The following is a 24461-nucleotide window of genomic DNA, read 5'->3' as shown; positions in this document are numbered from 1 at the left end:
GGGATATGAGGCCTGAATACAACTAGACAAATGACTACAGGGCATTTTACTTATTCATCCATCACTTCACATTGATTTATTCATGTTTATCTATTTATCAGCTGAAAAAAAACCCACTTTCCCCTAGATTGTTTTGCTAAAAGTTTGCATGCTGACGTACTTAGTGGAAAACTTTCAGGGTCACTGTCGAAAAATCCTTAAAAGAGATTATTGAGGTTCATCTCACCCTTGAATACCATCCCCTCACTCCAACACCTCAACAAATACTTATCTCCCTATTTACATAAAACCAGCGATTCTTGGGTTAGTACCTGTTTACTAAGTAAAAACACCACCTGGGGAGGTTATTTATCTTAGTCTCAGGAGAGGAGCTTGGCATGCCTGCCAAAAAATATCCCCCACATGAATTACCATCAATTCAATACAAGAAAATCAGAGGAAACATCTCAGATGCCCTGTATAATTTTACATATGATTTTTGCATCTGAAGCAACATATGGCGAGTAGATCGACGGTCACAGGCAAATTCTGTGATATCTTAAAAAGGAGAAGAAGAAGAAGAAGAATATATTCGGTCCTTTAATTTTTGTGGATAGTGCGGCCGTTTTGTGACATCCTCTTGGAATCTTCCTATCCTGCTGTAATAACAAGCTGTCCTTCTTACATGTGGCAATCTTAATGTCTATCTGGATGTACAGCTTACTGTGATGAACTCATTTCAAGGAGAGTGAATGTAATAATCCGCCAATATCAGCTCTCACTGACAGCAACATCCATATCAGCTAATTACTTTTCATGAGCGGACATCAGCTGTTATCAGTATATGGAAGGAGCGCACATTACTATTTTACTACTCGCACGGATGAGCTAGTGTTACAAAACAAGTCCTTAATATAGAAACTGAACACAATGAGATGGTAATAAAACCCGTGTCACTCGCCCACTTCCTTGGCTATTTTAAATAACAAGACCATTTCAAAGAAGGTGACTTTTAATTTCCACGGGTGTCCTGATGACATATACATGGAGCCTTACCTACCTAAAACCAGGACAAATGGGGTATGCCAATAGGTCAGAGTGAAGCTTCTCCCCTAATTTGAAATTTTCTCTGCATTCCTGGGTTAGTGAGGTGACTGTCATCTCTGCAGCTGTTCATTGTCTTAGGGAAGAGCTAGAGTTGGGGGAATATAATCCCACACACTATGCATACAGCAGGGAGAAAATATGGGCACAGAGGTGATGCACGGCCCTCTGGGTAATTTGTAAAACATGAGCCTTGGCACCCGAGTGGCATGCCAAACTTAGGGTCAGCTAAGTCAGTCACAGCAGGATTTTGTTCGTTATTCAAAAAAGTAAGGCACTGGGCACTACTTATTTTTAAATGCATTTCTTTCCTTATTTGCTGCCTATATGAAACTATTTGTTTAATTACTTTTGTGACAGTTAACTGCATTAAGTCAAATCTGCATATAATGTGCAAATCACTAAACCTAATAAGGAAAGCAAACCCAAGATCTTTCTGGTAGTATTTCAGCTTTTATCGCAAAGACGATTAATCACACTTCATGGAAAATGTAGTGACAGTGTTTTGGCTGCAGAATACACAGAGCTAAAAGCCTGTTCATCTCTGCTTTTGTTAGCCTTGACTGCTTGGTTGAGGCCGTTATACACTCACTTCTGGGTTGGGTGGTTTGCTATTAACCTTGTGTTAGCATGTCACGTTTGCAGCGACTTGGAGAGCCTTGATCTTGTGTTTGCTGCAGTAGATAGCTGCTTTTGTCCTGGACACAGTGTGCAAACGAAATTCAAAGCAATGTGCATAACTTAACAACTCAAAAGTCATAAACCGTCCTGCAGTTTTGCCATCGCCATGTTTTCACCCTCTTACCAATTAAGGTGAGGAGATTCTGGTGTAAGCGCACACAAAAAAGCTAATTAGGTTTTTTTTCTTTTGCCCTCTACTCGTCATGCAGATAATTGAGGAACTGTAACAAAAGCAAGTTCAGATTTGTTTGATTAGTGATTATCATATGATTACTGAATTAAGTCGCAGTTTTGTGTTACATTACTGTGTCATGAACAAGCTGATGAGATTACAGTAACACATTACATCCGACACTGATCACACATCACATGGGAGACTCCTTGGCACAATTTCCGCCATAGAGCACAGTGGGCAACAGTGTTTTCTCAACATGAAATTCTCCAGGAAATTTCTTGGAATTGAAACTCTAGCAAAGCCTGTTCTTCGTATTTTTTTTTATTTTTTTTTTAAAACGATTTTTTTGTTTTATCAGCATGTGTCTGCAACTGAAAACAGACAGTCAAACATCATAGTGCCTTTCCTCTATCGATGAAATACCACTCTTTTGTAAAATTAGTTCCCGCAGGAACACAGATTTTAGAATAATAATATCACAGACATAGCGTACATATAATGCCTCAACCCGTACATGTTGCTTCACCAAGAAGTCTTGATTAGGATTCGTCAGACATAACATCCTGCATTCACGGCCTCTGCTTTGCTAGGCCTCAGATAACCTTTATCCTATAGGGTTTAATTAATGTCAGCCAGTCTACTCTGCCTTTCAGAAGGAAACGACTTATTCCTCTGCCCTCATGAAGCCCAAATCCCTCTGTTTCACTGGTGAGGCCGGCTGCCTTGTTTATCCCAACTACAGGTACTGCTCCCTATTAAGGCCAGCACTTGTTACAGGGAAAGGTTGAATTATTTACCAACAGCAGAAGGGGAAGAAGACAGAGGAACTAAGATGCAAGGAGAGAGGCATTTCATACATGGATGAGATTTTTATGTTGTTGTTTTTTTATAGGTTATGAACATGGCAAGCTTAATGATGCACAGACATTAGATACAGGCTCTGATTAAAAAGGCAGCCGGATTCAGTGAGTAGAAACTATACAGAGATGAGTAAATTGCCCCCAACACTTTGCTCTAAATCTCCTTGATGAAAAATATACTGCACTTTGCACCTTAACGGTAGGCGGAACTTAAAGAATTTGGTCATGTATAAATAGAATAATGTGTTTTGTTAAATAGATAACAGCGATGCTTGTGCACACTCTTCACCCAGGGCAAACTGTCTGCATTCTATCTGCATCTCAGCCTCTGTGCACAATACAACAAAACATACAGAAAACAAAAGGGAACACAGAGGGGGAGAACGAAGAGACAGACCAAACAATAAACTCAACCACAAGAGAGTTTAACTTCGTGTGTGTGTGTGTGTGTGTGTGTGTATTTATGTGTTTGTGAATCAAAGAGGGAGACAGAAAGCAAGAGAAGGACAAGGGAGATGAAGACAAATGCAGAAAGGGAGAGAGACAGAGGGCGGCAGAGAAAACGAAAGACAGAGGGAGAAATCAAATTTGCAAGAACATAACAAAAAGCTGTATCTCTGACAAAAGAGAACACACAAGGGTATTTGTCTAGCTGTCTGCACCAGCAGGATCCTCTGAAAGTTTATTAAACTAGAACCCTTCAAGAGAAGGCAGAGAGTAGTAAACTATACTACTGGGGAGGAAAAGAGAAAGGGAGAGGGAACGAGAGTAAGAGAGGAGGGGGGTGAAAAATGAAGAAAAAAAAAGCTAGCTTTTCAGCCTCTGTCTCTCAGAAATTCTTTTATTTCAGCCATGCATTAAGTAACCTCCCCACTGAGTTCTGCTCCCCTTCCTGGTGTGGATAAAGCCGTCCCTCGGGGGAGCCGCTGGTAATTTCCAGCTTCGCCAGAAACTCAGGTATTAGAAAAGACCGCTTGGGGACCTGCCACAATATACCTTCACAATTTCATACGCTCTGAAAAAGAGGGAGCCCCTCCCTCGCAGCCTACCCCCACCCTCCCAGTAAACCCCCTCGAGGGTCCCCAGTTCAAATTTCTGAAGTGCAGACAACGGGTGTATGTGTGGGGGAGGAGAGCGTGGTGGTGGGGGGCCCGTGGGACAGAGCACCAGCAATAGAAAATCCACTGCATAGAGGAGAAAAAAGCATTTCCTCTCTGGTCTGGCAGGAGTGCCTTTTTTCCCCTGGCTCCCACCAGAGGCTTTTTACAAAACATGTGTTGCTGACATGTTGACAGATTGCTCAGTGAAGTGTTAGGCGCATGCACACGGCTGGCCATTTAGGGGGACATGGCTTCCTACCCAACATCCTCTACCTGAGGCACCATGTTTTATACATCATCCCCCAAAGAAAAAAGGAAACAATAAAAGGTAAGGGAGTTGCTTCCTTTGTGAGCATAGCAGAATATCATAGAGCAGAGAGAGACTGCGTATAATGCTGCCTTAGCTGAACTGCGGTGATGGGGAGGAGCAAAGGAAATGAGAAAAAGGGAGGGAAATGGTTTCAGGCAGGAAAGACAGAGATAAAGCATAGAGGTGGGAAAAAAAGCTCAAGGATGGATGCATGGTATGCTTATGTGCAGCAGGTGAGCTTGTCAAACCAATAAAAAGCCCACAAGACTCCGTCTTTGTCTTCCTGCACTGAAGCTACCAATAGCAGGCAGGAGGATGAAATCTGATCAAAGGCCAGCTTCCAGATCCAACTTCTGCTCCTATCAGGGTATCGACAGCACACGTCTTAATCGCCCTGCGGCTCCAAAAGTGCTGCCGTGGCAACAGGATGGAAATGGGGATCATAATGTATTCATGGTGCTGGCGACCTGGGGGCTGCGGAGCACGCTCTCTGGGGACTGCACTTTACCCAGAGCCAGACGTGTCTGGGCAAAATCACTCTACACAAGACAGCAGCAGAATACTGAAGAGCCATGACAGGATGGAGAAAAGGAGGAAAGAATGCAAGAAAGAGAGGAAGAGAAAGTGACAAAGGAAGAGAAAGACAGAGATGAAGGAGCACAGAAAGTGGTAGAAATAGGAAATGATAATAGAAATCAAAGAAGAAGAAGGGCTGAGGCATTAGAGGTAAACAACACATGCTGAGTGGTGTCAGAGATTACTGTAAAGGAAAGGATGCTCCATTACTATTGTATAAAGCTGAAACTTCAGAACACAAAAGACAAAAAGATCTAAGGCTTGAGGACAGAGGGGGGGGGGGGGGGGGGGGGGGGGGAAGGCTGTGATTGGTGGGAAGGGGCTTGCTGGGATGAGTGGCTCTACCTTGAGAAGCCTGATGCTGCTTGACCAGGTGGGTGGTTGGCTGGGAAATAAATTGCAGAGGAAATTGGTCTAGATTATCAGGGCCACAAAGAGACATGGCCCTTTGGCCATGGGTAAGGCTGGATAAATGGGTGGATGAGTAAATGAACGGAGGGCTAGAAAGCAGGAAGATTGATGGCTGAGCAGATGGATGGTTCAGGTGAACTGAGAATCCAGTTACCCGCCATCCACCATCCCCATCACTGACCACCCCGCCCTCTCCTGAAAAATAACTGCTTACATTAGATTACATTCTGTTTTTTTTTTTTAAACTAGCTGAATGTAATGCACTCTCCGACTATTTCTATCTTAATGATCTTCCCTCCTCTTCACATACGTGCACACACGAAGCCATACACATTCACAAGCCACACAATACACACGTGCGAGAAAAACACACACCTGCACAAACAAACAAACAAACACAAAGCTATACCCTGACCTGCTTTTCCTCAACAGGAGGGCAGCTACAACAGGCACCATGCCAGGTAAACATCCTCAAGCCTTGTGCACTCACTGCAGAGGGTAAAGCTCAATGCTGGAAACATACTCCAAAATACAAGAAATAGTCAATTATGTTTAGGACTGGAAAGACTTTCTTAGAATATATATATTCCTCTTACAGGCCCTCCTGCTGTATTAAAAACACAAACCACACATACACACACAACCTTTGCTGCATTTTATATCAAGGCTCATTCTGTAACAGAAAGTCATAAGACGTCCCCCTAGAGGTGATGATTCAAATGCATTAAGTCTCCCAAAATGAGAGAATTCACCTGCAGACTGTGGCGTGTCCTTCTGCACTAACTATCCTCCACACGTAGTACACCCTCAGGCATTCAACCTAGGGCCACAGTCAACTCCCCTGTCTCTCTTTCCTCCTTCCCTTTAGCTGACAGGTTCTTCGACTGCTAAGCTCCAACGCGGACTTCTGTGTTTGTGATGACTGTGCAGGGCAATCAAGGGAGTGAAAGAAAGCACGCAAAAAAAGGAATGATGAAGGGTGTGAGGGGGGATACGGGCAAAGAAGAGGTAGAGACAAACAAGGACATCAACAACGTGTTCACACAGAGAGATGACCCCTGGCCATCCCGAGGCATCTGGTTTATCTGGCTGTCTGGGTAAGCCACGCACACACCTAATGACTCCAGACCGGTCTGCGTCCCATAGGTTTTATCCCGGATTACGGATGGGGAATGACAATGGGCTGGTAAACTACTGTGCCGCACGTCTAAGAGCTCATATCAGACAAGGAGCTCTCCATGATGAAAAGACTAGGCTGAGTTTGAAACAAGGTTCAAAGTTACTGGAAACTTGCAGCAGAAGTTTCTGAATTACATTCACAACATGATTAATGTATCCTTTCAAAAACATGTATAATATAGGTTTAAGACGCCTGCATTTTTATTGCCGCTCTATTGCTAATTGGTATGCATCATAAATAGTATAGCACTTCCCAAACTGAAGGTCAGCTACACCTATAACTCTAAATTGTGCATAATCTTGGCAGCCAACATGGAGACGAAGTTTGGACTCTAACCTCCCAATCCCCCCCCACCCCTACCCTCATGCTACATGGCACTGCTGAACAGACCTCAATCTACTTCAGCGGTGGAGATTAGTAATCATCTAGGGTCTTCATATTGATGGCCAGGCTCAGCTTGTTTGCATATTTACTGGCCTCAGAGCCCAGTCGCCTGAGGTGAGAAGCAAATTACATTTCTGCTTACCCCCACGCACACAACTCTCTCGCACTCTTTCGATTTCTATCCCTCGTTTTCTCCTCTTTTTTTCCCAACCTTGTTTCTCTTAACATGCTGATCAGTCATCTTGCGGTAAGCATCCTTGCCTGCCCTGGTTGCATCTGAATAGCAGTCTCATTTGGCTAACATCATCACAGCGTAATCTTGTTGGAGAGAGCAATCAGTTTACTTTGGAATTAGGTATTCCGTTGGCGGGCCCAGAGAGAGGGAAGGCTCATAGGGTTTAAAGGATGCAAACGAAAGCATGCTCTCCAGAATACAGTCTTGAGCCTGATTGGGTGATAACAACCCACACAGGCTCCATGTGAGAGTAATGAATGGCCAATGGGAGGCCTGAATAATAATGCAATTGGATTAAAATCCAATCATAAGATGGTTTTGTCTGTTGACTTTGTTTGTGGGGTATGTTCTACAAACCAAGTTCATGATGAGAAAGATGCATCATGCTTTGACTGGGGGCACATAATGTCCTAATATAAAGATTACCACTCTGTTTACTACGGCCTGATCTCTCTTGGCTGTCAGTCAGTCTTGCAGGATTTTATTGATGTGATTTCACTGTACACATATTGCATTTATAATGAGCCTGATAACACGGTGGAGTGACAGCACCAGTAGATGTTCTTTGCCGTCTTAAATCAGTGGCTTATTTAGAGAATGGCTGCCACAGGTGGTGAGTTACTATTTAATCAGGGATTTTAATGTCTCGGTTTATCGCGGAGACATGTTCCAAGCTGGCAGCCTTTCGCAGAATCCTACCCACTCCTTGGGAGGTCCTCTCTAAGGAGAGGCTCTCTGATCAAATCGATTGACTCTTCCAGCAGATTGATCAGCCAGGCAGGTTGGAGGTGGAATAGATCAGATAACCTTTACATTCTCAGTCCCCCCCCCCACCCAATCTGTCCACTGCTCTTAACATTAGAAGGACGTCTCTGTGCTACCTGACAGCATGTCTTTACTGTTGAACCATTACATTCTGTTATAGCACATGGTGCTTTCACTGCCAAAGCATAGTCCAGCTGGTGGCCTTGGAGACCTTAAATGACACCCATCGTGCCCATAAAATAACATTTATGAACCTACCTTCCAGTCTGAAAATGGCAATTAGTGCTAAGGAACAAATGTGCTACTTTACACGATATTTGAGAATCCCTGTCCTTGCGGGTGGTTCAACTTCTCATATCCTGAAGTGTAGGAGTGGCTGTTCCACAGAGCCACATAGCAGCCCCCACCCAAACACTGCCCCCTGGCCAACAAAAACAACCCCTGGGAAGGGTAGAGGAGAGGGGGAAATGTTGAGTTGGTGATAGTGTAGCCCCAAAGCTCCTAAACCACAGTGGCTAGCAGGATGCCGTCACAGCTGGCTCCGTTCCTTCCTGTGGGCCCGCTCCACAGAGCTCAGCCTGCAGGGAGACATAAACCTGTCGGACTGGTCACTCTTTCCACCACCCTCCGACTCCCTCCTTCCTTTCCTCCCATTACTGGTGAGTTTGGCAAAAGCCATGTAAGGAAAAAGCCCTATGGGGATCAATGTGCAGTACATTTCCACACAGACATGAGCAAAATCCTAAGACTTTTTTTTTTTTCATTGGGGGAAATTGCAGAAGACGATTCAAAAGCCTGTTTCATTTAGGTGTGCATTGGGGTGAGTGAGGTATACACTGATTGGTGCACCCAGGTCACATCCTCATAACCTGGGGGTGATTATTATTATAGGGAGACATGCCACTGAACAAACGCTATTTGGCATATTTCACATACTAATACAAAAGGATAACTGATAACTGTTATAGTGCCATCTGATTCAAGGTCAATAGATTACTGCAAACTAAAGAAAATGTAATAAATGCATTACTAATGCTCTATAATTTAAAGGAGCATGAAGAAGACAAAACTTTGAACACCTGATTGAAAGATGCAGGTGAGCGAGAGAAAGAGAAATGGGGAAAACTAAGCATTTTACAAAGCATATGTTTAAAAATGAAACCCTGGATGTCCGTAAAGTAAAAAAAAAAACAACATTTTTGCCTTTTCTTTGTGTCTAGTTATGTTTCTCTGTATCTGCTTCATCATTATTCTGGTGAGTAGTCCCACGTTTGAAAGGGAAAAAAAGAAAATCATTTGAATTCTGGGGACCCAGAGGAGAATGAGCAAAACCCAGAGGTAAGATCCAAGCTCGCTCTCCGTGCCCTTCCGTTGGCTGCCTACCTGGTAAACATCTCCACAAGCTCCTTGCTTTCAAAACACGTCAACCGGTGCCTATGTACTTTAGACTGGCCGGCCAAGCAGGAATTGAGACTTTATTTGTTTTTTACTTTTTCCCGTCTCTCTTCCGAGCCATCGCACATAACCTGTCTGGCATTAATGATGTTGTTAATAAAATACGGCAGGTCTGTGGGTGGATTTGCCTGGCAGGCCTGGTGCCTGTCCTTCTCAGAGATAAGCCCACTGCTGGCCTTATCTACCTCCCACAGCCCCACCCAGCAGTGCCGAGCACTGGACACACAACCCGTCAACTCATCATTGGCTAATTACCACCTCTGACTGCCTTACAAAGAAGGCCTGGACTCACATTGCTGCTAAGATTGGCTCTTCCCTACCTTCACTGTCTTTTCTCTACTTCTTTATTATTTTTTCTGACTTTATTCAATCTAAATATTCAGTTTTTTATCTCCTTCTCTTCATACATTTCACATATCCCTCCTAGCGAGGTTACTCCTGCCTCCTCAGCCACCAGTTAAGCACAGAGTCTACGGCAGCATTTTTCAGCTGTCACTTGGAACAGGGAATAATGTGACGGCTTCATTGTGGGTGGTCAGGTAAATCCTCTGTGCACCTTCCACATATGCATCTTGAAAAGTACAAATGTTTATTTTACAGTCTCTTAGTAAGGGCTTAAGCCATTTGTGAGCTGGAGTCAGTTCAATCTCATAGTTTCAGCAGAACAGCCGAAGTCACTTGTGTTACAGAGAGAGAGAGCGGTTTCTTTTATTCAATTGTTTTCCACTTCCACAAGCGTGTGCCAAGGGGGAGGAAAGCGCCGGCTTAACACGCTCTGCAATTCAACACGGCCAGACGCAGTCCTATTAAGATTTAATGTGCCATTCTTCTGCTTGTGCCGCTGAAAAAGACTTGCAGGCTGAGGAAGAGAGTGAACAAAGAGCAGGCAGAGCCAGGGCCAGGGAGAGATACTGAGTGTGAGAGAAACCGAAACAACCGCTTCTTGGGCTGGTCATTGTCTCAGAACTGAAGACAGTAGTTTCAAAGGACCGCTACACAGCAAAAAGGGGAAATAAGAACACTGTTGTTGGTATAGGTTTTCGCTCAGGTGCTTGTAGCTTGTAGTTCTGGGTGAGTGCAGGAGATTATCTCTGTTTTGTCCACATGTCATCTCGGCTTTTGTGGCTACCTACTTAAGAAAGAGGTCAACTGGATGAAGTCCCGGCATGTGTTTAGCCTCCTGGGCGATGAATTATGTGTCGTCTAAAATGCAAAGTGCAGGCACGCAGGTGCTGAGAGGGAGCGTGTGTGCTCGTGCTTGTTAATAAGTGTTTGTGTGTGCACGGATGACTGATTGAACAAGCGAAAACGTGAGAGACACAGAGTGTTAGATAGATGGGGGATGCGGATACGAGAAAAGCAAAGAGTTGCAGTGCTAGCCATTGTTGTTTATGCTTTAAACCCACAAAGCCGAGCAAAAAAACACACAAAAAAAACCCTGCAAGTTCCTCTATTCTTATTTTGATGGTTTTTCTGCAGAAAATGCAGCCCTCGTCTGACAAAGACCAATAAATACTTTATACAGTGCATAATATGTGCCGTGTGGAGCACAGGGGAAAGAGAAAGAGGGCGTCCTCACGAGGGCATATGCTTTGAATTCCTAATGACATTCCTGTTAACGTTGCTGGCACTGTTGCACAAAGAGGAAATGCATGGGGACTCTATACCACGGAGTCAACATCTACTTTAATATCTTTTCTACCTCTTTCCCTCCATACCTATTTTTCTTTTCTCTCAGACGCTCACGTAGAACATGCCCCCCACACAAACACATACACAGGAAAGACTCAAGCCCAATTGTAAGAGCTCACTCTAGCATGAGGTCTCTTTTCAGTGGCTGCGTTGTGCCAGAAGTAGCTATTCTCCCCTGACCGCCTCTCCTCCTTTCAAAGCCTTGTAATCAGTGTGCTGCTCTTTGTACCAGGATGTCGCAAGACACCCCGGCAAAAACACAGCAGAATTTCTGATGAACGGCGGTGGCTCAGAGTTCGGCTAATCAGGTCTTGTCATGTCGCTTTTCTTCTTATGTGAGCCCTTTTGAAGCGAATAAAGTCTTTGCAGTTTGGCACATTCTTCTTGGCAGCTACAAAGCAGCTGTTGGATCAATACACAAAGTTAGTAGAAAAAAAACAGTACAACCAATAGGAGCCTGTTGGAAACAGTTAGTATAAAGCACGGACTGCCAGGAGTCTGTTCATAGTTGAGGGTATTACTGAATGTTTCCATGCTGCTGACCCAAAGGCTTGATGTAAATGAATTCAAACACTTCAAGCAAACATGTTGTGCTTGGGAATAGAAGGGGGGGACATTGATCAGCAGGTTTAAAAAAGAAATGGTGCCCATTGCAAACAGAGAAAGAGTTTCTATCATATTAGCATGTTCTGCATTGTGAGGAAATGTTATTGTTTTTCAGTGAGTATTAGTGTTTCATTTGTATTTTTCTCATAAATCTGAAATGTGTTTTATTGAAGCTGAGTGCATTTTGCAGTGTCTACAGGGATGAGGAAAAGGGGAAATCTACATAATATAAATCCATATATGGCCCAGTTATCTCTCTCTCTTTCTCTGTTGCACCCACTCTGATTGATTCCTTTATCTGAGGGAAGCAGAAGACATGCTCTGTTTGCTCGCACAGTGGCCGGCAGGAAAGCAGAGAAAGACACTTATTAAAAAGGTCATCTCACAGAGGGTTAAAATAGCAGGGCACAGATCTCTCTGGGGGGAGCAGACATGCCCCTCCTCTAGTGAAGGACACAAGAAAAGGTGTTGCTCAAGGGAGCTGGACCCATAATGAAAGAACGGCCACTAGGCTGCCAGCCCATGTGTGCACTAGGCTATTCAAATACCTTCAGAGACGCGGAATTGAAGAATTGACCGAGTAAGGCTGTGTGAAAATGCAATCTTTTGAATTAAACTCTGAGCTAGAGGTGTTATTTTTATTTACAGTGTGGGCTAGTAAACACAAGCTGAAATGAGATGAGAAGCAAGGTATTTCTTTGGCGAGTAGGCCTGAAGGCATGTTTCCTTGCCTACCACTGCAATCTCATACCTGGCATATGAACATCTCTTGTGCCAACTGAGAACAAAAGTCAAACTACACACACACTGTTTCTCTTTCTCCATTAAGGATAGGTAACAATATAAGTGTGCGCAGACAATGCAGCGTGATAGTGAGACAAAGCATTTGTGAAGTGTTTTTGGAAAGTCCTATGGAATAGCTATGCCTCCAGCCTCCTGTCTCTTCCCCAGGGTAGCCTAAAGCCATGTCGGCAGGATGCTGATCCCCACACGGAAACCTGATCCGCAGCCATTCTGGAGCCGAGGGGTGGGGTGGGGGGGGTGGGGGGTCTCCCCCCTCAGAGCCTCTCTACTTCTGCCCCAGAGTTAGAGGGGTGCTCTGGGGGAACATTCTTCTAGCCCTGCCCCAGCCAGCCTCCACTCTCAACTCTCTAGAGGAGCATTCTTCCAGCCCTGCCCTAGCCTTCACTGGGATCTCCTGGGGAGCATTCCTGAAGCCCTGCCCCAGCCCAAGACGGGCTCCCTGGGGACACATTCCTGCAGCACTCTCTCTCCCTCTCTTTCACTCTCCACATCTCCCTTCTTCTCCCTTGCTCTCTTTCTCAGGCGCTCGCCTTCCTCTGCAGTCCAGCATTAGTGCGATCAATAGCACCGATCGCATCGGGGACACGAGGCAATCCATACCCATGTGCTCCCTTAGCGCACTGCAGTGGCCACAGCTTAAGTGCATGGGAAGGTGTTATACCTCTGCCAGATGGGGAGAGACAATGGCCGCCATTGATCGCAGTGACATGTAACATCTTTTTCTTTCTCTCTGTCCATCGGGTGTGGTCGACACACAGTTAGAATCTGTTTAGACTTTATTTCACTTGCCTTATCCGACTGCTTTTATAATATGTATTTTTTAAGCTTACTGACTGTATATGGGCTGTCTGTCTTAGGAAACTCACTGTATATGTTTTGATGGGAGGGGAAAAAATGCAGAGTTGTGTCAGCATGCAAATCTTCATACATGGATTGGTTCCAGTCAAGCTTTTGCAATTTGTTAACCAAAAATAAAATATTTGAAATCGTAAAAATGGAGAGTTTAGCAGGTGCTGGTGGTTGATTAGAAAACGGCTCTAATAAAGGATCCATCTGTGAGTAGAGACTTGATGTAAGGCAGATTAATTGGTCATGGATGTCTACATAATGCCACATAGGAAATCTCATATCCCATATTCCAGAGAATGCACAAACACATACTCACAGACATACACACACACATTCAAAGTACTTAGTATGCCATCTAGAAGTTTCTTTTCTCCCACTGTGTTTGAATACTAATAGAGTGTTTCTGCACAATCACAATACCCTAATGGCAATTAGAATCTTTTGTTTGGCTTCCACAGGGGCTCTTATCCAAACTGTGTTTTTTTTTTTTCATCATTGAGCAATTAAGAGTTATTTGTCCATAAGATTGACATTTTTAAAAGACAGGCTTAATTATAGAAAAAAAATATGGCTGAGTCAGTCATGACCACATACTGAAAATGCTGCTGAACATTAAAGACCTGTCCCTGAATCAGAAACACAACTTTATAACATTATTGTTTTCTCAGTGTTGTGCAACAGTATAAGTATAGGAAGAACTTTAATTAAATAAAATCCTTTGTGGGGTTTTTTTCTTTTCTTTCTGCATTCCTCAAATTGTCCCCAAACAAAGACTGTCCACACATCTGCAACGACTTGATTGAATTGGGTGTCAGATTGAAGAAAAAAAAGAGTGACAGGAGACTCTGCACTTTCTTTCCCTTAGACCAGTCATTTTTTTTGTTGGATGACAGTAATGCAGAAGTGAAGAGTGCAGTCAGTTTTCAAACCTTTAGCTGATTGAGTGTCGCTTCTTCTGAATTTAAACACATAGCAGGGCATAAAATCAATTGTGCAATGCACATGTATGCGTTTCTGCTCAAATTAACACAGACAGGAGGGTAACAGAAGGCATTTTTACATATTGAGTACACAAAAACACGAGACTTGAGGCTGTCTCACAGTTAATGGAAAATCTTTGTAAAACTCATGGGATATCTAACCTATAATTTGTGGTTTGCTGACGGTTGCAAAATATGAAATCAAACTGTGCTTGAATGTAAACAGAAAAGAGACTATTGCTGGGCATACACAAAAGTGCTAGCTGAAACATTCTAAGAGGGGGCATAACACACGTAAATACTGTTTCTACCAGCTGGGGAAGATTCCTTACAGTCAGAGAGGCGCATGACCCCGACAACTGTGTCTGTCAGCTAGTCAGTAATAACATCCTGCTGCTGAGTGACCCAACAAAAAAAGTTGTGTTAAAAAAAAAAAACAACAACCTAAGGTTACAATATGATGTTTATACGACACTTTCTTTCTTTCAAAGTTTCACAATAAAAGCCTTGTTAGGAAGGGTTTCTGTGCACTGAGGTGCTCCAAGACTTTAAATTTGAAATGGATAAAGTAAGCTGTGACATTGAACTTAGAGCACATAACCACAAGGCTTAAAGGACTACCTCTAATGGAGCGCAACAGTGATGTTCTAGAAGCAGGGGTTTTGATTATGAGCCATGGTGTTGTAATGTAGACTTACCAAGAGCTACAACACTGTGAAACAACAGTATGTGTTCTTGTAGGAACCACAGGTCTGCATGAAACCCATCTTATTTGCAATGTCACGGAAAAGAACTACCCTACAAAACTGAAAACAGCGACATCTCTAATTGGTTGAGGTTGTTGTTTCCTGCAAATGCTTACTTACCAGCTTACTTTTTATGTTGCTAGTGCAGTTGAGTTTTTTTTTCTGTCTTATGTTTTATATACATTCATTTATATATATACATTATACATACATTCATTTTCTTTTTAAAATTCAATGTGCTATCTATTCCACTTCAATTATCGAGTGTATCTTTAAGCCATAAACTTTCTTGCTTGCAATTTCTCCTCTTGTGTCCATTTACCATCCCTGGGGCATCAATAAAAGAGTCGATTACTGGGTTCAGTGAGAAATATTAAACATATTAAAGAGAAAAATCCTCATGATAACACATGCAATGACTGTCATTAAAGAATTATGACTGGCATTTTTACACACCATGCACTACATGACTTTATTGGACTTTGAGCCCAAATGAAACAGGCTAGTCATCATACTTAAAGACTGAATGCAACTCAATCGTAAACATCTCTGGGCTTTTCTGTTGAATGACAAACAATAGCGTCTGTACTACATCTGAAACAGAAATAGGACATTTTAGTTCACTTTATTTTTGACAGTAGAAAGAGACGAGACATGTGCCCAAACACTATGAAATGAGTATCAGATGGTGTTTCTCAATACGGGCCTGTCAGGGCATGTAAAGGAGGACAGCAAGTCCAGGAGAAGCACATGGAAACCTTCAGTTCACATCATTAGTTCTGTCTGCCACCTTGTCAGGGTATTTATAGTCCTATTCATCCATCAACAGGTCAATGACACAGTCTGCCAATGGCATCCTTCTCTTTCAATCCCACAAGGTATTACTACTGCAGCTAGCTCGCACTGGGAGCAGCTGAGGGACTTTCCTGGAGCAAAGATCCATCTCCAGTTGGTGGTCTGGTTACTGTGGGACCTACTAGCTCCATGTTACTAATACTCGGTGTTATTGAAACGTTTCGAATTAGTATGGTGCCGTATAAAACCTTACACTGACACATGTAAGGACACGAGGCTCATACTATAAATACATATACTGCTATCTATTTTAATGGGCACGTGTGGGCCTGTTTAGATGTCGTCTCTGATGATATTAACGTACACCACAATATAACTAATGCGCTATGTGTGTGGAGGCCTGTGCTGCTGGATATCTACCAAAGAAACTGGTAGTCTGGTGTTGTGCTCCCCTTGGTGCAGTGTACTAACACACATAGTGTGGCATATTCTCAGATGAAAGCATAGAGTGAGAGTGGGAGAAGAGCTGAGTGGCAGAGTGGAGGGGAGGCTCGGTGGGCTGAACGTTGTTTACCTGTCAGCTGGCATTGATTAATCTTGTGTTCGGTGAGATCGCTCAGCGACTCGAACACCTGCCGGCAGCTGTCGCAGCTGTGCAGCGCGGGCTCCTCGTCCTCCTCCTCTCCCTCCTCTCCTTCCTCTGGAGAGAGCAGCCTCTTCCTTAGATGCCCGGTCTCACCATCCTCCGCCGCCCTCTCGAGGGCGCACTCTGGATCTGCCGAGCCACAGGAAATGACAGCACCACATAGTCAGAGGGGTGACCCACACAGCGAGGTACTACGGCTTCCTCTGGGTGACAATAAAATGGATTTCTAGACTCTGGATTTAATAAAAACAATAATAAAAACTGTAATAAAAATGCAGGTTCAATTTGGGCCTCTGTAACTCAACCACTCATGCCATAACAGAACTGTTGGGCAGGTGCGGGCGAGAGATATACAGGCGGAGAAGGCGGTACGACGCTCGCACACACAAATCCGACACACACATACAAACACACAAGCACGCACCCTCTGTTATTAGAAATGGTTTTACGTTGTGTTTGCCCTGCTTCACCCAAGCAAAACTTCAGTATATGAAACTAGACTGATGGGAATATGTGTAGTTAATAAATCCTGGATTGCAGTTTTGGCTGGACCAAAGAAATATGAAATTCTGCCAGCGAGTGCTGAATTGCATCAGTCAGCATCTATCAGAGGAGAAAGACCTTGCCATATTACTCAGACATTTAGACCAGAACTGTGGATGTATGTAGCATAGCGCAGGAAGACACACAAAAACTGAGATTGGTGTGTGTTGGGCTGTCGTCACGACACACTTCCCTAAATTATTCAGCTTTGCTCGCAGGCAGCTGCGGGTCGCGCACATCAATATTCTTCAATCCATCTGCAGTTTTGTCTCTCGTTGGCTTTGTGCTGCAGCAGTGCCAGGGGTGGGCAACTTACTACCCTGAATCAGGAGGAACCATCTTTCAAATTACCACTCTAATCTGAAGTTCTTCACGTGATACTAAAGCGTTCCGACAGCAAATCAAACCTCGCATCGCTCACTCGCAGCGTACCACGCATATCTTCATTCTGACACGTAGTTAAGCCAAAGCAGCTTGGAATAGTATCTTATTAATAGGCAGAATGGCCCGCAGCCCTGTCTCTCCTCACATTGCGACCTTTACACTTCACAATACTTCTAATTAAAACACCATATTTACAATCAAACAATCATGCCACCCTGGTTAGGCTTTTGCGGGGTGGAAGAAAAGCCTCTGCACTTCACTGGCAGCCATTTTAAGCCCCACTCCAATAAGTGTTCCTCGGCTTGTCTGGAAACTCCGGAGGGGAACGTTAGGAGTAAGCCTGTTTTTTTCACCCCGCACACAGTTAACAGAGCCTGAGGACAAGGAGTGTGTGGCACCAAAAGCGTGCAGGTGTGGCTGTACTGGTGCTGGGTGCGTGTGCACTGGGGCGGCCATTTTAGGTCCTCTTTCTGTTAGGGTGCTCTTAAACTGTGAAATTCCTTGAGGAAAGGCGGTCGAGAACTCATCAAGGCCACCCAGGGGTTTTTTCTTTCCCCCACTTGCGCCAAGTATTGATGTAACATCACACCCTCCATTGTCCTTCCCTCTTGGCGACTGAGGCTCTCGGAACATGCCCTCTAAAAATATCAGCACTGTGGTCCCCGGTGGGACCATGCAGAACAGAACAGAAGGTGTTTCAAGAAAATGAAAATCCCAACCCAATCCTCACAGATGCAGGCCTTTCTTGCTCTGGGGGGAAACACTTCTGACTGAGGCCAAAAGCCACACAATATAGAGTTATGATTCATCCGCACACAGAGGCACAGAATTCACAATATGCACAGAAATATGAACACTTCATGTGTGTGTGTTTTTTACAGGGTGCCTGTGGAGGAGGTTAAAACTTTCTTTTTTTCCCAAAGGCCTTCATGAATCATTAAATTCTCTAATATTACAGCATGGTCCTGTCAGGGAAAACAACTGATGGCTACATTTAAGCATTTTATGTCTAATCTGAAATAGAAATACATTCCTCTGAGCAGAGCGTGGATGAATTTCACTGGTATTCTCATATTATTTCATAGATCCACAATAACGACCAAATAAAATACATTTTTTTTATGATTACCGGGGAAAAGGATCAGCGTTATGCATTCGTAAGTTTGATTTCCAATCCCTTGCTTTCTCTTGTTTTAGGTAACAACTTTCTGCTCCAACTTTCAGCGAATCCGAGCTGGGTCACTGCACTCAGCTGAGGTGAGCGACCTGAGCTGTAGCGATGCGGCACTGGAAGTGTAAACTGTTACATGTTTGGGGGAAGGGGATGGGGGCGGTGGTTTGGAAAGTCGCTCTGGGGGTTTAGACACGGCAAGGTCACGTCCAACCGTGGGATTAAAGAGCCACATCAATACTGAGGTTCCTGTGCCTCTGGGCCTCATACAGTAATCCATCAGATCAGGACATTCTCTTCTACCAGCCTCTACTGGCTGGACAGCAGATCGATACCAGTATGCTCGGGATGGCTGTGGAATATTGGGCGAAGATGTGTAAGATATTGAGAATTTTTCATCAGGCCCAACGCCCTTGTTAATTTAAAACAAAGGTTCGAATTAACACCCTTGTTAATTTCCGATGAGCATCTTAACAGCGTCGGCGTGGAAGGTAAGGACAAGAGAGAGGCTACACTGACCGCTGATCCATACTCTGATAAGGGCGGCTCAAAGGGAGATGATCATAGCTGCGACTGAGAAATTATTCATAGGGGGGATATAATGAAGATCTAACAAAATGATTTCTAAGGATAAATTTCAAACCTTTATTGTACTAAAAGCACATTAATACTGTACTAATAAAATGTGGGGATCTGAATGGTGATTGACGTCTTTAGAGCCGTGTAATATCTGTCCGGGTCCAAATCCATCCATCACGCGCACACTTATGATCTCTTATGGTGCCTAGTGACATTTATCATGCCACAACTTTCATCTTGTGAGTTGAAGACTCTCCTGGACCCCCTACCCTTATATTATTGAATATTTTTTTGCTTTTAAATATTTATAACCTTTTAATTGATATTCTCTTCGCTGCTCCATTAGCCCCACCAGGGACCCGTGGTCCCTAGCAAGGAAGCGTAGCCTCATCCCCCACTGTCTGGCCCACACACTGTGACAGGTGCAGACACTGACCACAGGGAGAGAGGGAGGCATGAGCACAGAGGGATAGAAGAAAATATAATAATAAAAAACAATAATAATATAAAGTGAACTGTCTGGCCAAGCCTGTTAATAGAATTTTAATCTAAAAAGTTTAAGTCTCTGCGTGAACCTTAACACTGGAGATTTAATATCTAACCCTAAGCTAGAAAAATTCATAAAAACTTGGGCCTACAATAAAGAGAAGACAAAAAAGTAGTTGTGGATGCTAGGCACAAAATTTAACGGATGTCAGGGTTTTAATCTGAATTTGACTCAAATGCATCTGAGACATACTGAGCACAAAAAAGTGTGAAACCACTGAGGGCCATGTTCTTACTTGCCTGTAGATACAGGCTCCATCAGGGTTTAGCCTGACAGAGCCTCCTTTGTGCAGCGTAAGAACTTGGGTGTCAAAAACATCATTACCAGTGGACCCATCTCCTCATTTCCCCATGATGTTACAAAGATCCTGATCTTACGATGCCCCCACTCCACCACCCCACGCCCCTCCCCTCTCTCCATGGCACCCCGTCCTACAACAACCCACCCCCAAGTTCGAATTAAGAATTTATTTCAACCAGCAAGCAGCTTCTCTCGACACGTGTCGGCAGGCCTGATCAAAGGTGGGCACGCTTCTTTATCAGAGTGAGGGAGGCTGTCAGAAATAGGAGGACATTAAGATTGAATAACCTTCACACGCTTGCCGGCACCTCATTATTTAAAAATCTGAAACTTTTCTTTCTTTTTTTTTTTTTTGCCGAGAACCTACCATATATAGGTCACACTACATTCTAATGCCACATGTGCCTCCAAGTATATCCTCCTCTGTGAGGATGGGACTCGGGGCTCTCCGCTTAAACCGTCACATCCACTGATTCGCCATCATTAAAGAATATGATGCGGCGACAGGGCTGTGAGCTTGACACTTGCCAGATTGTTAATAATTGTCAAGAATTTACATGTGTGTGTGTCTAAGTCTAATTATTAATTATTAAGTCTAATTATTAGTCAGTCATTTGATCCATTTTAAATTTGAACACCGATTAGCAGAGGTGTTTGTCAAAAGCCATTTCTCTTAGAGCACTAAAGACGAGCTTAAAGTGGCGCACTGGCAGAAAGTGTTTGGCACCTTGTTATAAATTACAAATAAACATGTAGTATTTTTATGAAAATTTTATGATGCACGCTGAGATGAAGATAAGAGTAGCAAAGGAAGGGAGAAAAGGTGTCAAACAATTACAGGAGAGACAAGAACAAACAACGGAGACAACAGAGAGCAGCTCATGAAGCAAGCAGCACATATAATCACAGGTATACAGATGGCATCAACCGCCATTAAAATCTCTGCACCAAAAAAAGATATGAGCACACAAAGAAGAATGGAAATCAAAGAAGCTGAATGAGAAACAACATTTGAACACACCAAATGCTCTTTCTCTTGTTCAGCCGTCTCACTCGCGCTCTCACAGGCAGTGATAATATTGCACGGAGCGCCTTGCTATGCCATTAGTGCAGTAAAACATCAAAGGAAATGAATAATAGAGAATATGATTTTCTGAAGTGGTGTAGTGAAAGAGCCTTTTCCTCTTCCTGCTGTTGCGAGCCCTGCAGTACATTGATCTGTGGGCAGCCTCAACCTCAGCCAGAGCCAGAGTCTCAGACACCGCACCAACACGCAACACTACTCCACACTAGAGCACCTAGCCACCCAGACACCCCTTCAGATCTCTGAAACTCTTCTATTTGCCTCACTCCACTCCACTTTGACAGAGCTGACACAGTCTTCTAAAAAAAAAAAAGAAACAAAGAAAGAAAAAAGCCTCAATCTGTAATAGCTAAGAGCAAGAAAAAAAAAGAAAGAAAGAAAAAAGAAAGGGATGTATATATAAAAGAGAAGAAAAAGCACTGAGCATGTGGTTATAATTACACACAGGCAGCGCAGTGGTAAAGCCAAGCTGCAGATCTTAAGCCTGCTCCAGACTCTCTGGGTAAAAAAGCACACTGCCTCATTAAATCTCAGATATCACACTGTTCCTGCCCCTCTATACTATGCATAATACTGTCTATCTTTTAGAGGGCCTCTTTTGTTAGCATTTCTCCTTTGCCTTTGCTACATATCAAACATGAATAAGAAACAGGATGCAGGGTCTGCAGAATGCTTGCAGAGTCACAGAAGAGCGCAACTGGGGGTCTACTTATGAGGCAGATCCTGACACCATGTCTGGTGAAGCCCTTAGCTTGTCAGAAGTCTAATGGCTATTGTGGCCCTGTCCGTCAAAGCAGCAAACGCATGACAATCAGGTAAGCTCTTTCTGCTGCTTTTCAGTTTGATTTTATGAGGACTTGTTGGGGCATTATGTAGAATTACTGCATTTTAAAACTCAGACAGGTGACAGATAGGCAAAGCGAAAGCTCGCTGTATCTTAAAAGTTCATCGCTGCAAACAACTATTTCCTCATTGACCATTCGTCAAGCTGCATCCTGAGAGGAGGTTAAAAAATAAATCAGTCAAACGAAGTCAAATGAGGAAAGTGAGAAATTAATTTGTGCGCCCTCCTGATTTCTCCACAGGCAGACATCGATCATGTGGCGGCTGTCTCCCCTCGCTCTGGAGATAGAGGCGGTGCAGAGACGGGGAGATTCGTGTGTCTGAGGGGGTCGTTGTAATCAGGCACACTCATTAGCTCTGCTTTGGCTCTGGATGACAGGAGGTCTCCGAGGCAAGTCTGCCTCTTATGCCCAGTCCTTCATCCCTTGAGCCGGGGTTAGACGGGCAAAGGAGGCAGATTCTTTTCAAAGAACCACCCACCAATAGCCATCAATACAAATTAACACAGCAGAAGATGTATTGGCCCGGCTATTTAGTTTAGCCATACACAAATATGTGGCAAAAGGGTCTAATAGTAAGTCTGATGAAGAGGAAAAGCTCAGTCGGAAACAGATAGCAGAAAAGTGTATGTGCAAAAACTGCTTCTTTCTAAATCAGTGCAGGAACCTCACATCTACCTTAAGATACCAGCTAACAAACAAGACATCAGACAAAAACAGTTACTGAGTACTAGTGAGCAAGTGAGTTAAGCCAGGATTTACTGCAGTAATGCATACAGCTCCTGTATTTTACACAGAGGCACTCAGAACGCTATGGGTAAATGCTGGACTAATGTGGCAGCCTAGGAGTACCCAGGGTCCCCAGCCTGCTGGGCAAAACCATCCATATCGGGTTTAAAATAACCACGCCTGAGACTTAACCTTTACCAGAGACAAATGAAATGAAAATATACAGTGTGGTGCATCAGGAGCAGGCTTCATTCATAGGGGGCTTTCTGCTAGCCTGACCTGAATTACCGCTCTGTTCCTGGAGGGCCACTGTGAATGGCACGCGTGGAGACAGGACACATTCATCTGCGTAGCTCTATTCTACATCATACAGAGGGTTTGGAAACAAAGAGCGTAAAAAAAAAAAAAGAGGCAAGAACACACAGAAACACAAGGACAGCTATAGGCACACCTGCATGCGTGCACACAAACACGGAAAATGCACTAAAGCGCTTGAGTTATAAAAAACACATGCAACCATTCGGTTTACAGCAAGAAAACCTCAGAAACAGGAAGCACAGACTTTATTTCATTCTGATCCCAACAAAAAATTTTACAGACAGACGCACACACATAGGCGCACACACACAAACGCACACAGAGACACATGATCCACTTTCCAGCCGAAAATGATGAAATATGAAATGGAGCATTACCGCTTGGAATGGCAGTCTGCCCAGGACTGTGCTGGTCCTCTGTCACATTGTCTTCTACTGCCAGAAAAAGAGAAGGGGGAGAAACAGAGGGAAAGAAACAGTTAACAGCGAAAAACAAGTTAGACACATTGAGATTTCCTTCTTTTCTATTATTTACTATTGAGATTTTCTATATGGAAACTCCAGGAGATTTCAGCAGCTTTCCAAAGCTCAACCTGTGGTTTGGCAATCCGCACAAGCCTTTCATATGTATGAGGTTTGGCAACGAGGCAAACAGCCACCCACGTAAATAACATATTGGACTGAGTAATGACGTGATGAATTATGAACGTCTCCCATGAAACACACTCCCAACATCAACAGTGACCAAGTGAAAAATACCTTGATGACTATATTAGTAAGAAGGTTGCACGGTGCACTGGTTAGCTACGTTAGACTGGCATCATGAAAAGAGCACTGCAGCATAAATATGGATCTTCGTAAAGCTGTGATCCTGTGATCCAAAATGAAACCTACAGTAAAGTATACAAATGTAATAAGACGCCAACAGACACATAGAAAATAGATGCAGCCAAAGTGGCTGCAAAGTGTTTTTGCTCTTTAACAGGGTGGGTGACAAAATAGTGACGGCTTGATCGGCACTCGCATCTGCTCATTAGGTGCATGGCAGCTAAACCACTTTTGACTTTCTGACAACAGCACCGGCCTTGAAAAACACGACTTATGTTTAGTAAAAGGTAGGAACCTTTTACATTGGAGCCTTTTTGGAACCGGTGAGAGTTCCTCGTGGCATGTCAAGTACAAGAAATGAAATGGATTTTAACAGCGGGAAGAGAACAAAAGAGTCTCCCACCTGTTCCATGTAAAATGAGGGTCTCACTGAGGACTTCTTACGCCTCTGCGTTCCACCCCTGCAGTTGAAATGCATTCTCCATTATGTCTTTTCTTTCTAGCCTTTCATTTTCCTGGGCAAAGAGGAAGGGGGAGTCTGACAGGACCTCCCAGTAGGGGAGTGTGGCAGTGACTGCCAAAGCAGAAACTGGCGCACTTTTAAAATCGCACAAAATATCCTGTACTTTGCATAATTAAGCCAGGATCCTATGGTGGCAGAAGCCTTTTCCACAGGGGAGCACAAGTTAGTGTCAAGTGAGGTGTCAAACTTCAGTGAAAAATGAAGAGGAAAGTGTCGAGCTGTTTCTTATGAAGACAGCAAACGATGGAGCGACTATGGTTCGCTGTCATCCGGTGTCCAGC

General features: G+C 43.7%; 1 protein-coding gene across 3 annotated transcripts in view; it reads right to left on the bottom strand.

Moving 5' to 3' along the window:
• LOC147308385 (zinc finger protein 521-like) overlaps positions 1-24461 on the bottom strand; it is an 88586-nt gene that overhangs the window by 57546 nt on the left and 6579 nt on the right. For 2 of the 3 annotated variants that reach the window (XM_086270839.1, XM_086270842.1), the window contains exons 2-3: positions 23208-23264; positions 16262-16462 (exon numbers count right to left, since the gene is read on the bottom strand). In XM_086270839.1, coding sequence (XP_086126965.1) covers positions 16262-16462; positions 23208-23264 — 258 coding nt within the window. The remainder of the gene's footprint in view (positions 1-16261; positions 16463-23207; positions 23265-24461) is intronic. The other variant, XM_086270840.1, reaches the window with a different exon arrangement.

Source organism: Aulonocara sp. 'chitande type north' Nkhata Bay, linkage group LG18, assembly GCF_057382095.1.
Source record: "Aulonocara sp. 'chitande type north' Nkhata Bay isolate Kocher_YH1m ecotype deep benthic linkage group LG18, A_spYH_male_GT1.1, whole genome shotgun sequence".
Lineage (NCBI taxonomy): Eukaryota > Metazoa > Chordata > Actinopteri > Cichliformes > Cichlidae > Aulonocara > Aulonocara sp. 'chitande type north' Nkhata Bay.
The sequence above is the reverse complement of the archived record's forward strand: the minus strand, read 5'-3'. Positions and strand labels throughout refer to the sequence as shown.